Here is an 18,352-nt window from a genome sequence, read left to right as displayed (position 1 = left end):
CAAAAAAGCTTTGTCTCTTTGAACTTAACCTTACCATGATTATGGTGCTGTAAGATCTAAAGGGAAAAATACTGGCAATCCTGCTGGTTGTTTGCTGTGCAGAGGCGTGTGCGGACCCAGTATCTTTTGGCTTAAGGGCTTGCTATCAAGGTCCTTCATTCATATGCTGTGGCCAAGGAGAGCCATGGATAAAAGAGGCAGAGCTGATGTTGTGACTGGTGTGGCTGATTCAGTCTATTAAAATTTTGAAAAGTGATGGGTGTTGACTGGGCAGGGCTGAGATGCAGTAGAAGTCTAGAAAAATTTGGTGCTATGGTAACTGCCGAGGCTGCTGGTAAGTAGAAACAAGGCTTCTGATGGAATCGCTAGCACATGTCTGCGTTTATTTTTGTCTGTCTGCTGTATTTGGAATTGATCTACTGATGCAGCATTTTTGAAGCTTCTGATCTGGTGTGGGGGGGCAGTTCCAAGTATCCAGTGTTCACTGCTAGGGAGATGGTTTTAGGAGGTCACTTTTGCCTGGGTTTAGTTTAGGTACCTCTCTTACATATGGTGGATAACAGATTTAAATGTATTGTTACTCAAAACCCTAAAAAAAGGTTATTTTTTTCTCCCATTTAAAAGTGGATGCTAACATTTCTTATATTTCTTCTGTACTGCTATATCAGTGCTTTGCTTGCTGTGCATCCTCTTCCAAGAGGCTCTTTGAGTCCCTCAAAAAGGGGCTCCAGGTTACGGATTCCCCATATGGAGTCTGTCCACACCTGAAACCTCTAAAACCAGTGATGATGCAGGCAGGCAGACTCTGTAGAGATTTATATTGAAAGATATTGAATGTTATAACTTATTCAAAAAAACAAGCAGTGACGCAGGAGGTTGTGCTTGAGGACAAATACTATTTAACTAGTTTTGAATTTGTTGTATATGCAGAACTAGTTTGGAACATTTGGAGTCGATTTGAGAAGCTGTTCTGCACTGAGATTTTCAGAAAGCAGCTGATGCTTGTGGTGGTGGTGGAGGAGTTGAAGATGAGGGTCTTTTCCTGAATTGGAGAGAATAGAGCGATTTATTTATTTTTTTTTAAATTCTGGGCCTTTGTAGGTCTCAAAGATCATTTAATCCATTAGTTCTGATACGTTAATTGATAGTAGATGGGAAAAGCAAAGTAGCTAGTGTCTTCTAAAACAATAACTGGCAATCATATATGTGACGATTTGAAGTTCTGGATATAAGCTATAGGCTGTAAAGTCAAAACGCAGCATGGTGAGAGAGTCTTACTTCAGGTTGTCTGCAAATTCTGTGCACAGTTCTGCAGTCATTATGGTCTTATTTTTAAAATTTGTATTAAGCTTTAAATTAGAGCATAAGTTGAAGAGCAAAATTTTGTGGACCAGAAAGACTTGTGGTCATGTTAATGTCCTTTTTTTTTTTTTCCAGTGACACATTTCCATGGTATTGTAGACCTAGATTGAAGTGTGATCCTAAATTTAGAATTTCTGGATTTGCAATACTTGCTTTTTATAAAAATACAAACTTCTAGTCCTAATTTAAAGCTGTGTTGTCTGGAAATGGGAAGATACTATTGTGTGCGTTTTTGCCCTTGGTTATGTGCATGGGATTTGCTGCAGTACTCAAAAGAGGGAGGATGAATCTGCGTAGAAAATAATAAAGTTAAGCAGGATAAGCAGAAGTGGGAGATGACCTATTTTATCCTGATTCAGCAGTTACATTATTTTCTGTAATTTCCAACAGTTTGCTCAGTATTGCCACCCTTACAGTGGCAGTGCGGTGCAGTGACCCAATGAGGGATGGGGACAGAAGGGAAGCCATCAAAATGCTGCAGCCATGATTCTGATGAAGCTGGGTGCAGAAGTGGTGTCTCTTCTCTCTGTTAAATTCCAGGTGTGCTAATGCCAACAGCAGCAGAAGTAGAGGCAGAGGAACAGGCAAGCACCCTCAGGCAGTAAGGAGGGATGGAGGTGGCCAGTGGGCCTCTGCTAGTGGAGCTGTGCTGCGTGAGACTGAAACTGAGGAAGCTGATGCCACTGCATGATGAAGCTACACTAGAGGAAACAAAATGGCCATAATATTACTGTGTTTCACCATTAGCTCAGCCAAATAGGTCAGGATGTAAGAAACATTCCCTATGCTTAGCGGCACATCCCACTCACTGAACAAAATTTGGCAGCTGCCAGCAAATCCAGGAGGTCTTAGGCTTGCTAATGTCAGCAGGTGAAGGTGGTGAGGATGGTTCTGCCAGAGTGACTGGGTGGCCTGCTCTGTGGCAGATTTTTGCCAAGTGTTTTCTGGCCTGCTGGTGTCCAGACTGGCACTCTGGTAATATTGCACCATGCTTAGATGGTGCCTTTGTTGTGTGCTCAAACAGTTTGGGACCTTGGATCGCAGCTCCCCTGAGGTTGAACAATTGGCAGAGGTGCCACTTCTCACTGCTCTGTGGAGAAATATAGACCTGGAATATAGTACTAGCTGTGGACTGTGATCCCAACTGCTTGCACACATAGTTGAAAAAAGAAAAATCAAAACAGCAAAACCTACCACGTAGCAAGGAAAACTGTAGCAGCAAAGGGTTCCAAACTCATCAGGAATAACAAAATTGAAATGCTAATAAACAAGCATGTTGTCTTATCTGCCAACATGCTAAGAAGGTGGCAAGGAAGAGCTAGAGTTCTCCCTGCAAATACGGGGAGAAATCTTCCATATTGTGCTTGGAAGGCTGTAAATGTATCCTTAAAATTCAGTTTATTCTTTATAATATGTGTATGTCACATGACTCTGAGTAAATTTTTAGATGCCTAAATGACTGCTTTGGAGAAGCTGGTCAGGGAACTCATGAGAAAAGATGTGACTTCTGACTCATGCTCTGAGCAGTGCAGAAAATTTTTACCAAAAATGTGTCTTTATAAGTTGCTCTGCAGCACTGACCATGAGTACTCATGTTTAGTGTCCTTTGAGGAGCTCTGTAAAAAGGCTCCCAAACTGTACCACTTCAGTGTTCATTAAAAAAACCCCACCACCCAACAACATAAAAGCCAGAAAACGAACCTTTATAAATTAAAGAACCTTGTTTAGGAAGAGTTATAAAAAGATGCAATCAGAAAGGTAAAATGCTTTCAGACAGTATGGAGACTGTTTAAGGAGACATCATATTGAAGGCTCAGAGTAAAAGTGTGTGAACTATTAGAGAGACTCAAAATGGCCTGACAGTTGATGTAATTAGAAATGAGGGTGAGAGAGGATAGGCATACACCCTCCAAAACCTGAAATTTTCATAGATGAGAACAGTGGAAAGAATTAAGTTTAAAAAAGTCCATAAGGTTGGCCAAAGTAACTTGAGGGACATCTGGCTTAAGGTCTGCAATGGGAGACCTTGGGAAGCAAGATGGAGAGTCTGTAAAACCAAGAGATGATTCGGGAGAGCTTACTTCTGAGAAGGTAGGAACAGCCAGTCTTTGCTTTTAAAGGATTATCTTGCCCGAGTCAAAGAGTTAATACAACAGCAATGTAATTTGTCAATAAAACGCATGCCAGACTTTGTTTTTAAATAATCATCTGGTTCCCATTGAAGGGCTAATACAACAACAGTGTTTATCCATAAAACACAGGAACAAATCATTAGGGGTTATCTGGTCTTCATTCAAGAGTTCTAAAGATTCAAATTGCTGAGCCATTAACTGTGGAGTGTCATGTTCAAAAAGTCTTGATTACAGAGGAGAAGAGAGATAGGTGTGTGTGCTTTTTTTTTTAAAAGGATCCAAAGGAATGAGATCACGTAGTGCTTTCTCTCAAAGTCTTTTCTATCCTTGATATCTCTGCATCAGAGAAGAACCTTCCTTGTTGCTTTTCTTCAAGTGGACACCAGGTTGCAGGAGCCCTTCGGCTAAAGGGCTCGTGGTGATGTGCCAGGCAACAGTCATCATGGCATGTTTTGTTTGTGAGTTCAGGGTTGTTGGATAGATCAGGAACCAGTCTTTCCTGGATGATCTGTTCTCCTTGACAACTAGGAAGAAAGCTGGGTTCAGCTGGTATGATCAGGTTAGGACTTAGCTTGTGGTATATGTGTGTGCCTCAGGAAGTTCTGTCTTCTCTCAGCTTGGTCAATGTGCACTGCTTTATGCGCTGCTAGGGAAGAGTTTGCTGCCTGTCAGCAAAACTGTCCTGAAGTCAAGATATCATTGAATACTTTAGGTTGGAAAGGATCTCTGTAGATCATCCAGTTCAGCTCTACTCAAGCAGGGCCAACTTCAAAGTTAGATCAGGCTCCTCAGGACAACGTGTAGTCAAGTTTTTGACTATTTCTAAAAGTGGAGATGCAGTAGCATCTCTGGGCCTTTCTTCCAGTGTTTGATCACTCTCATGGTTAAAATATTTTCAGTAATTTCTAACTGGAATCTTCTTTGTTATGACTTGTCTGTTATTTCTCATGATTTTGTGTGTGTGTCTGTGTGTGCGAAGTCTGGCTCCAGCTTCCCTGTACTCTCCCATTAGGTAGCTGTAGACAGCAATGAGATCCGATCCCCGCTTTGTCTTTTGTTCTTAAGTCCAAATAAACACTTTTCCCTCAGTGTCGTCTCATACATCATGCAGTTTGAGCCCCCTAACTATCTATTGCTGCACTCGCTCCAGTTTGTTATTGTTCCTTGTATTGGAGAACCTCAGAGTATGATGCTTGCAGGTGTTGCAGGTGCTGAACAGAGAGGACCAAATCCCTCCCCCTGACCTCCTGTCTGCACTTATGGGATGTTGTTGGTGGGAGTAGTTCTTCTTTATTGTATTAAGTATGGCAATCTTCCCTCCCACTCTTTCTCCACCCCCCGCTTCTTTTTCTTTGTTTTCCCAACTTTCCTCTTCAAGTCACAGGTATTTGTCCTGACCCTCTAATATGATGTCTTTACCTCATGTCTGTGTTCCTGCAAGCATTTCTCTTACCCTTGGTCTTTTAGCATTTCAACTGGTTACTAGTCTGTGAGGTAACTTTCTTTTTATACCAAGATAATTTCTGGTGAAGGACCTTATCAAAACCTCTCTGCATTCCAGCAGTGACAATTTGCTTATGGTGCTCCGAAATCTTTCCTTGTCCTTTTCATGGCAGTTGTTAATGCTGGAGGGCCCTTGGCTAGGGGTGTTTTGTAGGCCATATTTTCTGTCATAATAGGGAAGTGGAGACCAGCAACTGATTGCTGTTCATAAAAAGCTGAACATTTTCACTGATACAAAAGATCACAGTAGCAACTAGCTGATGTTGTCCAAGCTGATAACTGCCACCATGCTGTCCTTCGCATCTCCGCTCAGGTGCATTTCAAAGGAGCTTCTAGGCCAAAGGTGAAACAAAATCTTCCCCTCTGGACTCTGTGCAGCAAAGGTACAGGCAGTAATGGTACCCCTCCTCAGACGAAACAGGTTTTTTCTGTTTATACTGAGTTACTGAGGAGTAGATAGTCTACAGATTAAGTTCTGTCAGCCTTATAGTCGTTTGTGAGTTTAGGTGTTGGGAGGAATGCCCAAAGGTCTTGCCTTGTCTCTGCCCAGTTGATCTATCTTTTGAAGTAAGGCTCGTCTTTACTGTTGAGCTTTCTACCTCAGGATGTACTGCAGACTATGCAGGGCCTATTTTTGTATGAATCCTCCCCACTCTGCTCTTTCGTCATATCTTGCCAGTCTCTCTGCAGCATGTGGCAGCAGAAATCTTTGGGATGTCTTTTGTTAGGCTGTATCTTGGCAGCCTCTAATCCCTCCTTGGATGGAGTGCATGCCCAGGCAGATGCTACCTGACCTTTGGCTGACAGTTCCCTGAGCACAGGTGAAAGGATCCCTGTTTGTGCTGAAGGAGCCAGTTAGCCTGTGGTAGGGAAGGTGGTGCCCTTGAGCTCCTTCCATCGTGACCAAGCCAGATGAGGAGGATTATCTCCAGGGTAGGGCCCGTCAGATCTAAAAGCTTAGGGTTACTATCTGCAGGAGATAGTAATTTCACCCATGTCCTGGGACTTGGAGTAGTGCAGAATACACTCAACATTTGTTTGCATTTCTGCATGTGCTGTGTCCAAGTTTGTATTGCACTGGAGTGTCCACTGTCCTGTCTCAACAAGCAGAGTGCCTGGAGCCCTTTTTTGTAGGCAGGCTGCAGGCTTTTAGCATTTCTGCATATAACATCAGACTTGCTACATAATAATGGACATCCTAGGTATTTTGGAAATCCTCACAAATCTCTCTTTATCCTTCTAAGTGAGATATTGGAAATCCAGCCAAATGTCCTAGAATCTGTCCACTGTGACTGGAGAGTTTCTGAGATAAACTTGTGCGCTGGTTTTGGCTGAGAAGGGGTTAATTCTCTTCACTGTGGTGCCTGTGGTGGTTGGGGACCTTTCCAGCTTCCTGTGCTCTGCCATGTCGGTGGGAGGCTGGGAGGGGCAGGGCCATGGCGGGGGCAGCTGACCCCGACTGGCCCATGGCAGGTTCATTCCATACCTTGTGACGCCATGACCAGTATATTAAGGGGGGGCAGTTGCGGCTCCGGTCGGCGCAGCGTTGGGTCGGCGGGCGGTGAGCGGCTGTGGCGCAGGCGGTTTGTTTCGGTAGTTCACACACACACACACACACACACACACACACACACCCTGGGTTTCGTTGTTTTCCTTTCCATTGCTTTTTTTTAAAATTTTATTTTAATTATTAAACTGTTCTTATCTCAACCCACGAGCGTTACCCTTCTGATTCTCTCCCCCATCCCACCGGTGGGGAGTGAGCGAGCGACTGTGTGGGGCTGAGCTGCCGGCTAAACCACAACAACTTGTTTGCTCTAAACACCATCAGGAGCTTCGAATCTTCTGCTCTTGAACTGGCTGCTACCAAAGCCTCTTTTGAGTATTTTTCTAAGTTCAGTGATCTTCTTATTTCCTTTATCAAACACTTAACACTTTATTGCTGCTTGCGTAGTTACATGTTTTATACATGGTGAGAGCTGAAGGACCTGGGCTGGCCTTTCTTGGTTGTCAGCGTTCACCCCAAGAAACTTTGAATTCAAAGAGCTCCAGTCTTGCTGCAGGAAAACACTGAGCTGGGTGAAGGGAAGTTATGAGTCCAGCAATAGGTTCTCCATATCACAATTGTGTATCATTTTCCTCTGAAGATAACCCTAAGAGACCAGGGGCCAGCTAGAAGGAAAGGGCGGACTGTATAATGGTTAGCAATTCAGTGATCAGGTATATAGACAACTGGGTTTGTGACTCAAGGGACGCATCGTAACTTGGCTGGTAGACACAAAGGACACAGGTCTCCCAAGGCACCTGAATATTGTACCCGCTGCTGAGTGTGAAGTGATAGTTGTGGTCACTGAGGTGCTGGAGGCATAGGGAGAGCAGCAAAGGTTCTGTATGTAAAACTTTTAACTATTACACAGGAAGTTGAAAAGCAGGACCTCTGCTGTAGGTGTCTCAAAATGCTTTTCCCCACCTTTGCACAGTACTGTGCTTTGCCCAATACAAGTAAAGAGGGGTGAGGAATGGTTCTGGTATGTTGCTGAGGAATTGGTCTGGGGAGGGGGTGTTTGTGTCCCGATCCTCTGGAAGCTGGGGTGTTTCTGAAATAGAGTGTGTTTCTTAAGAAGGGACTGACTTAATATAAAGAACAGTAAAACTGGGCTTCATGTGTTTAAAATCTTGAAAGGTCATGCTACCAAGATGTGAAGTGTACAAGAAAGACACAGTTGGCCATGTTTGTGAATAAATGGTGCTATGTATTAAAGATATCACAGACTAAGAACTGATAAACTTAAAGGTCTTTAAGGATTAAGATTTCTGTGCAAACAGGAAAAAGAATCGTTATTACCATTTCCATGCTAGCTGATTAGTGTGGTGACAATGATTGAGATGGAGAAGTCAAGGGCAGGGAACAGTTGCTGCCAGAGGCTTAACCCATATAGCTTGAAGAAATGTAACTTTGGGTCAAATTCTGAAATAATACTTTCAGACATGGTTAATGTTTTATGGAGCAGGTGGTTGAGGAAGCCACAGGAAGAAAACTGATACTGTGAAAGAATAGCAGGATGTTAGCTGTAGCCTGTTTGGATTTGTACCTTCACGTGAACAAGAGCCCAACAGTAACTGTTCATTTCTAAGTGCAGTAACCTAAAAATATGGCAGCTTGTTAAAAACAAACTGAGCAGGGCAGCTGTTTCTGTGGTTCCAGGGGATATTAAGAGAATTACACACCGTGCAAATTGACAGAAATAGAACAAACAAAATGGGTACCTGCATAAATATTGCAGTGAGGAAGAAGAGCCTTTGTGAAGGCTGGCTATGCCTTATGATCCTGTTGAACAGAGGAGTAGATAAAGATCAGTCTGCCTGGATTTGCAAAAGCCATTTGGCAAGGCCCAGTCTCAAAAATTCTTGAGGAAGGTAAAGAAAATGTGGGATAAAGTGAAGGAGCTTATGTGGTTGCACGATTGGTTAGATGGTTAGCTCACAGGCAGGAAGCGGGGCAGAGAAATGAGTGGTCCATGTGCAAGTATTGTGCCCCCTCTCCTCCCTGCAGCTGAGGATGTTAACCAGTGGATTTCTGTGGGATGTGTACTACACCTCTGATGTTCACTACCTTAATAAGTGACCTGGAAGTGAAATTAATAGTAAGACAGTATTTTTTTTTGTTTTTGCTGGTATTATGAAGCCAACTAGAGTTGTAAAATCAAGGGCTGACCACAGATGATAAAATGAAGGATGCAATTCAGGCTGGATAGATGTAAAATGATTTTCATGGGGGAGAATAAACAATCCACGCGTGACACAACAAATGGTCTCTGAGCTGCCTCTTACAGTTGAGGGACAAGTCCTTTCTGTCCTGGTTCCATGGAAAAATCAGCTCAATTCTTATCTGCAGTGAAAAAATAAATGGAATAATAGAGACCAGGAGGGGGAGGAATAGAAACCAAAATGGAGAACATCATTATACTGTTGGCTGTAGTAATCACAGTGTGTTTCTGTTGTAAATGATGCTTGCTTCTCAAAGAAGATAGAGAACTGAAAGTGCAGCAAGAGTGTTAAGAGGTATAGATGACCTTCCCTAAGAGGAGCAACTGAGTAGACTGCGAGTAGCCAATGTTGAGAAGAGATCACTGGGGAGTGGGGTATGAATGAGGACTTTAAAATCCTGGGGAATTTAACAGAGAAATGCTATTCCCTTCTCTTCCAGTTCTAAAAATGCAAGTACCAAGCAAAACTAGCTTGGACAGTAATTGAATGGTGGGGCTGCGGGATATTGCCTTTTCTGAACCTTTGTAAGCTCTTTGAAAACAATCAAATTAATGGAGGAAAATCTGTTGGGGTGTGAAATACAGAAGGACCACATTTTCTTAGGAAATTCTGTAAAATATATGTTGGACAATGAAAGAATGTTCTTGAAAAGTACAACTGTTTGCTCTGTCCTGTGCATCCTCTACCAGCTATTACTGGAGACAATATGTTAGGCTAGATGGACATTTGTTCTCAAATACTATATCTGTCCTTCTGTATTTTTTTGTCTCTTGTTAATTACCTATATAAATATTTTTCTTCTGATATATGGGGGGGGAACCCCCAAACCCAGAAATTTAATTGCTGATTGTTTTCCAGTCGTCTTCCTGCCAATTGAGAGCTAAAAAGTAGCTGTAGTTGTATATCAGAAAGCTGTCAGTCACTAAGCAGACTGACATTTTCTCTTAGATTCAAGAGAAGACTAAGAAAGTAGTGGAAAATCTTTTAGTGATTTAAACATTCTTACCTTAAATGATTTGTGGATTTTGTTTTTTTTTTTTTTTTTACTGCTACATTTCTGCTGCAGGAAATCTTGTGGATTGGCCATTCTATGCTTGACTCATATTTTCTGTGGTTTTTTTGAAGGTACATGGGAATAGGACTTTCTGCTCAAGGGGTGAACATGAACAGGCTTCCTGGTAAGTCACTGTTAAGATTTTGTTTGGCTCTCAGTCTGTGTTAAATGTTCGTTTGAAATAAAGCTTTTAATTTATGTATATGAATTAGTGAATGTGTGTTTCTGTTAATAAAATGTCATGACTATAAATGTCTGACACCTGGAAGTTTCAAACTATTGAGTGTTATCCTAAACTGAGTTACTAGCATTGTTAATGTAGCTGTGATGATTTTAGCAGATAATAGAAATTAGTATTAAACTAATGATTAATGGGTAAGATGATGAGCTTTCAGACATGCAAGCTCTTCTTTGTGTCTGGAAAAATAAGTAGCAAAATAATTTGAGATTTAATCTGTATATCCCACTTGACAAATTAACGTGAAAGAATATGAACATGACAAGAAAATTGGCCTGGCATATTTTTTCTCCTCTCTTCTTTCCCTCTTCCCACTGGAAAACTAGAAGTATGTGATAAAGTGCTGTTTCCAGTTAATATTGTCTCTTCCTTTGTTTGAAGTGTTTTTAGGTTAGCCTCTAAGTTGGTTAAGCAGCTTCTTTTAAAAAATAAATAATTGGTAATATTTCTTTAACAATATCCAATTTATTAGATAAAATTATAATTTCTGGATTTGGATCAACATAGTGACTTCTGTAGCAGGAATTCTTTCAGCTGGGCTTGAAACTAGAAGTTGTCTGTGTTTGGTAGAAAGTAAACGTTCTTCACGTGCCAGAATGAGTGATGGCTTGTTCCCAGTGGTGGGGACATTTTTTGATCTTGGGTATGATTTACTTCTGGTGGAGTTGTTTTGAAGCTGAAATGTGTGTTCTACCCTTATTATGCATCTTGGTATTTCCAAAGGAGAATTGTTTTGTGAATGTCCTAACAAAAGGAAGAGCTTCCATAGGGTTTGCACTAAGGTCCTCATGCATCAGTGAGGAATCCTCAGTGAGGATTTTGCTTTAATCTTCAGTGCTAACTCACATATTCAGAGAGTGGAATGTGCTTGGTTTTTTTCATTATAACCTCCAATTGAAAATGCTGCAGCATTGGAGCAAAATCCTTGACTATTCTGTTAGCAAAATATGTGATTCTGTAGCTCTGTTTATAGATTTCCGAAATGTATATTTCTGTAGCTATGTTTCTGAAATTCTGCAAAGACTGCAGATGTAGTCTCAGCAGGAGGATGAAAAGGAGGCTTTTCCTTGAGTGATTTCAGAAAATAGCCAGCTTTCTGGTGCCCATTCTTTTAATTGTAAACCGGTTGCTGAATTTTGCAGTGGAGCAGCTGCCTTGTCTTGTTACTGAAGAGAAGCTTGGAGATCTTGGAATGCATGAGGGAGCATTGGGGACCTTTTGCATTGGTAAAGAAGAAATTTGGAATTGTAGGCTAATTGCATTAGTTAATTAGTTCAATTAAAATTTCACCAGTGAAACAATGAGCATTGCTGTTTTAGTGACAAATGTCAGTGCAGTGTGTGGGCCACTCATAAATCACAACCATGGTTAATAGTTGCAGGCAGACTTTCCCTTTCCAGGTACCCTTTGATCATGTTTGGACCTTGGGAGTCTCCTGGCCACTGTCAGAGGCAAGTCTTAAGACCTGTTGGTCTGACTTTGGCACAACCTTCCTTGCATCTGTTATTATCTGGTAATTTCAGACCTGCCCAGAGAGCTTGTGGAACCTCTAACTTTGGAGATATTTAGGACTCAGCTGGACATGGCCTTGACCAACTTGATCTAATTAGACCTCCTTTGAGCAGGGCTTGGACTAGGTGACTTCTGGAGGCCCCTTCCATCTTAGTTATTCTACATTTCTATAACAACTCTTTTTGGGAGAATTATTTCAGTGACATCCATGTTTTAAAGAATTTCCATCTTACTGCAAACTAGATTCCTTAATAATTGTTATGACAACTACAGTCTATACACATTGGAGCGAGTATTAAGGTCACAGGTCTTTATCCACTCAGAACTACTCCAGGGAAGGAGGAAGGCAGGAATCTACCAGTTTTCTCAAGTGATACTTCGTTGCAAAAAGGTAGGGAATGTCTAGATCAGGATGATCTGGTGTCAACAGGTATCGAACTCTTAGTTTCAGACTCCTTCTCTCTCTGCACTCCCTCCCAACCTAAGTGGGTTGTGTGTTTGTACAAGATGAAGCAGGAATCTAGTCCCATTGTCTCTTCCCAGGGTTGAGGTGCTTGGCTCCTTGGAAGAGGAGTTGTTTGGAAAGACGGGTGGGGTTGTTTTGTAGACTTGGCCTGTAGACTGCTGGTTGGGTTACACTTAACCTAGGATTCTCATGGGGATTGTAACACTGTTTATATATAAAACATGGTTGAATACTAACCTGAGATGATGTGGGCTGAATGTCAAAGGTTTGCTGTCCTGAAATAGAACAGTCAACCAAATTTATTTTTTGTGTGTGTTTTTTTTTTTCTTCCCTTTACAGACTAAAAATTAGCCAAACCACTTCTGGTAAATGGCTTTAAAGCCCAAGAGCTACATAGGCAGTATTTTGTGGCTAGTTTGAACCACAGTGCCTGTATACTACTGTTATTTCTAGAGTGCCTGTGGCAAATGTGGAACTCTTTTTCTCTGAGTGAAATAAAACATAAAGTGAACTTGAGACTTCAGATAGAGCTTATTTAGCAATGAATTGCACAAATTTGATCCTATGAACCTGCTGTTTGTTTCATCACATGCAGGTTATGCTGCCAAGAGTAATTCTGTGGGCATAGTTAGGTCGATCTCCCATCATCTGTAAAATGAACTGCATGGCTCTGTATTACAGTTCAAAAAGTATCTTCCTGGCTTTTGGAGAATGAGTCTGACTGACTTTTTATAGTATATTGCTCAAGTAACTGAAGCGAGAAACATGGGTCAGGCTTAACTGTTATCAGGTCCTTTACATCACAGACTAACCATGAAGAAGTGACAGACTTTGGAGTCTCACTTGGCTTCATGTCAAAGTGTAACTTTAACTTTTTGTGACCTGAAACCCTGCCAGGTTTGTCTCCTTAGACTAATTTCTAAGTCACTTCTGCTTTAACAGATCAATTTTTGCTCGGCATGCTGTCAGGGCGGTATGTGACCCACTACAAGTAGTGGTTTGGGAGCTCAAAGCCTGGTATGGGAACCTAACTTGGTCTCTTTCTTGTTCCCACTTTCAGTGAGGATCCTTGGCACCCTGTCAGCCCTAATTCAAAGAACAATCTTGTTGCTGGGTTCTGTCTCAAAATCCTTTCCCCCCATTCCCTGAGACCAAACAGTTCAGCCATATCTAGTTGCAAGTCAGGACATTTGTGCTTTATGCCAAATTTATTTTGGCTTCAGCCCAGCTCTGTGCTGGTGGGGGTAGTGCTGAGCTTCCTCTGAAGGTTGGAGCAACCTGAGCATTTCCTTAAACTACCCTATCTGCGTTGCAAACAGACTGCTCTTAAAAGGAGGTTTCTGTGGGCTGTGCTTTGAAATTCAGTCAGCAGTCTGAAATGATTGTGGGATTTTTACTGAAGTGCCAATTTTTGTGACCCTGACATGTCTTGACAACTACTTTATTATTATTTTTTAAAAGACACATAGAACACTTGCTAATAAAAGTTCTGCTTTAAACTAGTGGCTTTTATTGAAATGTCTACTCCTTTCCCCAGATAAAGCTTTTTTTCCCACGTGCTCAGCATTTTGGTATCTGAAGATGAAATTACACGTTACAGCTGTACTGATCTAACTCACTGTCAGCAAAGGAGAGAAACCAGACCCTTCTTCCCCTGCTACAGCTGCACAGTCCCTCTTCTTCCCTTGTGCAAGCCCCTGGCTCTGGCACTTGTCACCGCCTTTGCCAGGCCAGCTTTCAGACAGGCTCCTGCCAGGCCTGCTTTTCTGCTGTGTTGGGGTTGTGACAGGCTGGTTCCTTCAGAACTCTGGGAGCAGCGCTCCTCCCTTTGCATCCTGAATGTAACATCTGAAAAGTCTTTTTTTTTTTTTTTTTAAATTATTTAGCCCTCAATTCAGTACGTTTTTTCTGAGCCCAACCAAAAACGTGTTGGTGGTTTGCTGCAGGTTTCACTTGAAGACAGGTGTTCCTGTCTTTAATATGGGTGAGATGTGCACACTGGAGATGGTTCTCCCCTGCATGTAGTGTTCTGCATTGGTTCAAGTCCTTCACGTTCTTGAGAAATAACATTTCATTTGTCCTAGCTCTTGGGAGGGTAACCCATCAGAAACATACAGCTGGGCAGAGAGGGAAGGACGGATGAGTGTCTACAGTGGCAGCAAGGTCTTAATTCAGCCTGAAATGTTGTGATACCATACTCCTAGGCAAACACTGCTTCAGTTTCTGAAACAGCATAGACAGGATCTGGCCAATCACTTTTAGACACTTGAAACACCTTCTGGTTAATAACTGACTTGCCCTGCTACGCAGCGTTGCACGTTTTAAAGGGACTGACGGCTTTCACTCACGATTGTTTTGTTTTATGAAACTTTGATTATTTTTCACCTTACTTTTCAAATTAAAAGATAGGGATAAGCCAAGCACACTATCTGCCTACTTCAAACTCCCTATTAAAAGAATAAGCTTTCAAATTCAAGAATGTTTTATAGACTTGAATTAGAGTACAGCCAGATAAACCAGCAGAATTTGGTGTACAGAAACCTGCACCGTGTTGGGGTTTGGCTTCTGGGACTGCAATGCCTTAAGCCAGGTCAGCAAAACCAGAAACAGTTTGTCCAACTGTCCTGTGTCTTTCTTGAGCAAAGGGACCATGTGAGTCATCTGTTTCTGTAGACTTGTAGATAGAATAAAAATGAGCACTGAGAATTAAGACTTCCCCATACTCCCTCTGTGAAAGCCATCTGTCCTCCTCTGTAAGCCACCAACAACATGAATGGGCTTTCTCTTCTAGCTTTGTTTGGAGATCCCTTCCTTTCATTTGCATTATCCTCTTGCTGATAGGTTTCTGTTGATGTTTGTAGATAGGACTTTATTTCTCCTCAGCTTATCTTGCGTGTTATCAGAGGAGATTCAAGCAAGGGAGCAAGGCTACTGAGGAATCTGTCTTCCTGTTTCATCCTTTGAGAGGAGGAAGATACTGGTTTCTCCCCTAGGGTTGTTCACAAGGGTTTTTCAGGCAGGTGTGCTCCCTTCTGGGGGTGACCAGAGAATGGAGGCTGGATAGGTGGTGTTTTGTAGGAACCAGTGAGAAACTGAAGGAACTGAGCTTGGTCAGCCTGGAGAAGACAAGGCAGAGAAGGGATCTAGTAACAGCCTTTCATTACCAAAAGGAGCTTGCAGAGAACATGGACCCAGACTCTTCTCAGAGGTACACAGAGGCAATGGGCATCTGTTGCAACAAATAAAATTCTCATGGGAAATAAGATATTATTTCTTAACAGAGTTGGGGATGGGTTACTAGAGAGGCTCTAGCCTCAGAGATTTTCTAACCTCAATTGGACAATACTCTAGGCAACCTGATCGAACTCTTAAGTTAATCCAGCTCTGAGTGGGAAGTTTAGCTAGAAACCTCCAGACGTTCCTTCCAACCAGTTTTCTTTTGGTTTTGGGGTGGGTGGGTTTTTTTTTCTCCCCAAGTGATTGCCAGAGGATCTTTCTACTTCAAATGTGTTCACAGAACTTCATTCCCATCTTATCAGCTTATGCTTTGGGTCGTCACTTTCTGTGACTTCAATGACAAATGAAGGAGCTGTGCTAAAGGACTTAGTTCCAGTGGTTAATATAATAAGTATAGAAGATGAGACCTCACCAAATCATCTTATCTGAAGCTAATTCAATTATGCATCAGTCCAGCCTCACAGGTGTGTGTCTAAATCAGACTTTCATTATCTTTCCAGCAACTTCTTCCAATGCTGTCCTTGTGTTGGAAACTTTTCCTGATGATTAAGCTGAATATCCCATGTAGTCTAAACCTATTACTCTTGGATCATGTGGAGGTGGAGAATAATTAATTTATTTTCTCTTTGTAGCTGTATACATAAAGACCTCTATCACTGCTTTGTGGTCTTCTCTTTAGACCAGACATCTCTGACTCTTCACCCTGTCCCTGTTTGTCATGTTTTCTTGATTTGTGGCAACTCTTGTTGATCTTTTCTCAACTGTAACCACTGGATGCGTCTTACTCCCTATAGTAAAAGAAAACATCAAAATTCAGAGCAAGTCCCGGAAGTGGCTGTTATTCCATGCTGCAAACAAGGGCAAAGGAGAATCCTTGCCAAGCTTTCACAATTTCTAAGGCTTAGGCAGAAAAGGGATGGGAGGGGAAGAAGCTAGATGGTTAAATGAGAAAAGAAGGGCCCTCCCCCTTGGCTTCTAGAGCAACCACCAATAAGCTCTGAAGTATGGGATTAAATATGTGAACGGTATGTGGCAAACAAATAGTGATTCAGTCTGCTTTCAAATCCTCCTGGCTAAATCAGCATTTTGGACACCCAGCTTGATTTTCTCTCTTTTGAAGTAATTTCTATTAAGTTTGTTTAACTATATATGCAGCTGATCCAGCTCTGTCTTAAAATACCTTATGGTATTTGTCCTGCTGCAAAGATCTTCCAGAGCTATGCTTAAAAACAGTTGACCAAAAAGGCTCGTGAAATTTCCACATAGTGTCTTAGTAAAGTCTTAAACAATGGTATTCACACTTCCTTGTCTCTTTAGTAAATATACCTCAGATATAACTTTACTTCTACTCTATTTGCTATGTTCAGGAAATAGAGCAAATCAAAGTTTTGCTTTTAGTTTAGATTTAATTTTAATTATGTAGTCTATCGTTATCATAACTTGTTGACACATTAGGAAGGCAGATGGGTAGAAAAAAGGATGGGAAAGCAGTGGAGCTGCTGGCAGTGTAGACTCCATGTGTCAAGGTTGAGCGAGCAGACGTCAGGCTATGGGCAGGCTGCCTGTTGTGCCCTGTGCATGTCAGGTTGAAGTAAAGCTACTCATGGTCGATGCCTGTAGAGTGTGTAGGGAACCTTGGAGCACCATGGGGAAACCTGAATTATGTTCCTTCCCTTGGTTATTATCAATAAGGAAGGTTTAATGCTGTAAAGAAGGATGGAGACATACAATCCACCTCCCCCTCAACCCCTGTTTTGTCCTTAGTGTTGCTGTGGCTCTTCATGGAGAACTTGAGACTACTGAGGCTTCTAGTTAAACCACTCAAATTATTCAAGAATGGCTGAGGGAAGCCTTGTAATTTCTTAGAAGGGGTCTGAGTAATTGCTTTTACATGATCGTAGCTTATAGTCCTCTCTTTCGTACTTGCTCTCCTTGTATTTTCTACTTGCAATTTGTTGGGTCCTCTTCAGGACTAAGCACCATGGAAACCTTTGAGTACTGTTTGATAGAGTTTTGGGATAAAAGTGGTTACTTGAGTAATTTAAGCAAAGTGGTACCAAAATGTATACTTGGTTCAAGGTTTAATATTTTTTTATGGCAATTTGGATCTGTTAATGTTACTTCTGCTAGATTGGTAGTGCCAATACCATCTATACCATGTCCGGCTGGAGTTCTTCAGTGAAGAGTTAGTATATAAACCAACTCTGCTTGTCATTCCATGTTTAAACCTTTCCCTTTACTAACCGGGAGGAGAATTGCCTTGTCAGGAGTTTTGTTTTATTTGTGCAGTAAGTATAACCCAGATTGAATAGTACCCAAATCTTCGTTTTGGTGTGTGATTTGAATATAGATAACTGTAGTACCCATAAGGAATTTCATAAAGACATCTCTTTTTTAGTACCTGCATATTTATAGAGTATGGCGATTAATTTTTTTTTGTATGGCAAGTTAGGGACAATGTAGGGTTGATACAGATTTTTTTTTTTTTTTTAAATAAATATATGCATTCCCCCAAAACTGCTTATGGCAACACCTCCAGGACTTAGTTACGCATGCAGTCCTTCAGCTGGCTGTGCCAGTTCCTGTCCACAAACTTGTTTACGCTTCTGGTACCCTCTCATTTACCCTAGCAAACCAGTTTGTGGGGCTACGTGTGAACGGGTCATGTAATTGGGTTAATAATAATGGGCGGGGGGCACTGCTTGATTTTGGGGTTGTTATTAAGTTGGATCTGTTCTGTTGCCCAGTTGATGACACACGTAATGGAGGTTGAAACAACTCCTCTGTGAAACTTTATTCTACAGAAACGTGTGGGTAACAGTGGTCTGAGCTTATTTTTGATAGGAACAGATATTACTCTCACCTAAGACAGGTGCTGAAATCATTAAATAAAGACTGAGCATTCCCTCCCGTTGCCACTTATCTAGCTGATCGTGGAGACACTTGCAAGGGCACACTGAGCTGAAGCTAGCTTGGCTGGCTGCATCTCTCTAGGTTTTTTTTATCTGCCTCTACCTTTTTTCAAGTTGTTTGAAGATGATGACTGGGTCCCTTTCATTTTGGTGATTAGTCAGATGATA

The 18,352-nt window shown here is 41.7% G+C and overlaps 1 protein-coding gene across 3 annotated transcripts in view; it reads left to right on the top strand.

Moving 5' to 3' along the window:
• RANBP10 (RAN binding protein 10) overlaps positions 1-18,352 on the top strand; it is a 93,019-nt gene that overhangs the window by 14,201 nt on the left and 60,466 nt on the right. For all 3 annotated transcript variants that reach the window (XR_010374227.1, XM_064459123.1, XM_064459122.1), the window contains exon 3: positions 9,891-9,943. Coding sequence is in view for 2 of the 3 variants with exons in the window: in XM_064459123.1 (XP_064315193.1) it covers positions 9,891-9,943 (53 nt within the window). In the remaining variant the exon portion in view is untranslated. The remainder of the gene's footprint in view (positions 1-9,890; positions 9,944-18,352) is intronic.

Source organism: Phalacrocorax carbo, chromosome 8 (genome assembly GCF_963921805.1).
Source record: "Phalacrocorax carbo chromosome 8, bPhaCar2.1, whole genome shotgun sequence".
NCBI lineage: Eukaryota > Metazoa > Chordata > Aves > Suliformes > Phalacrocoracidae > Phalacrocorax > Phalacrocorax carbo.
Note: the sequence above shows the minus strand (reverse complement) of the source record. Positions and strands in the feature narration are given on the sequence as shown.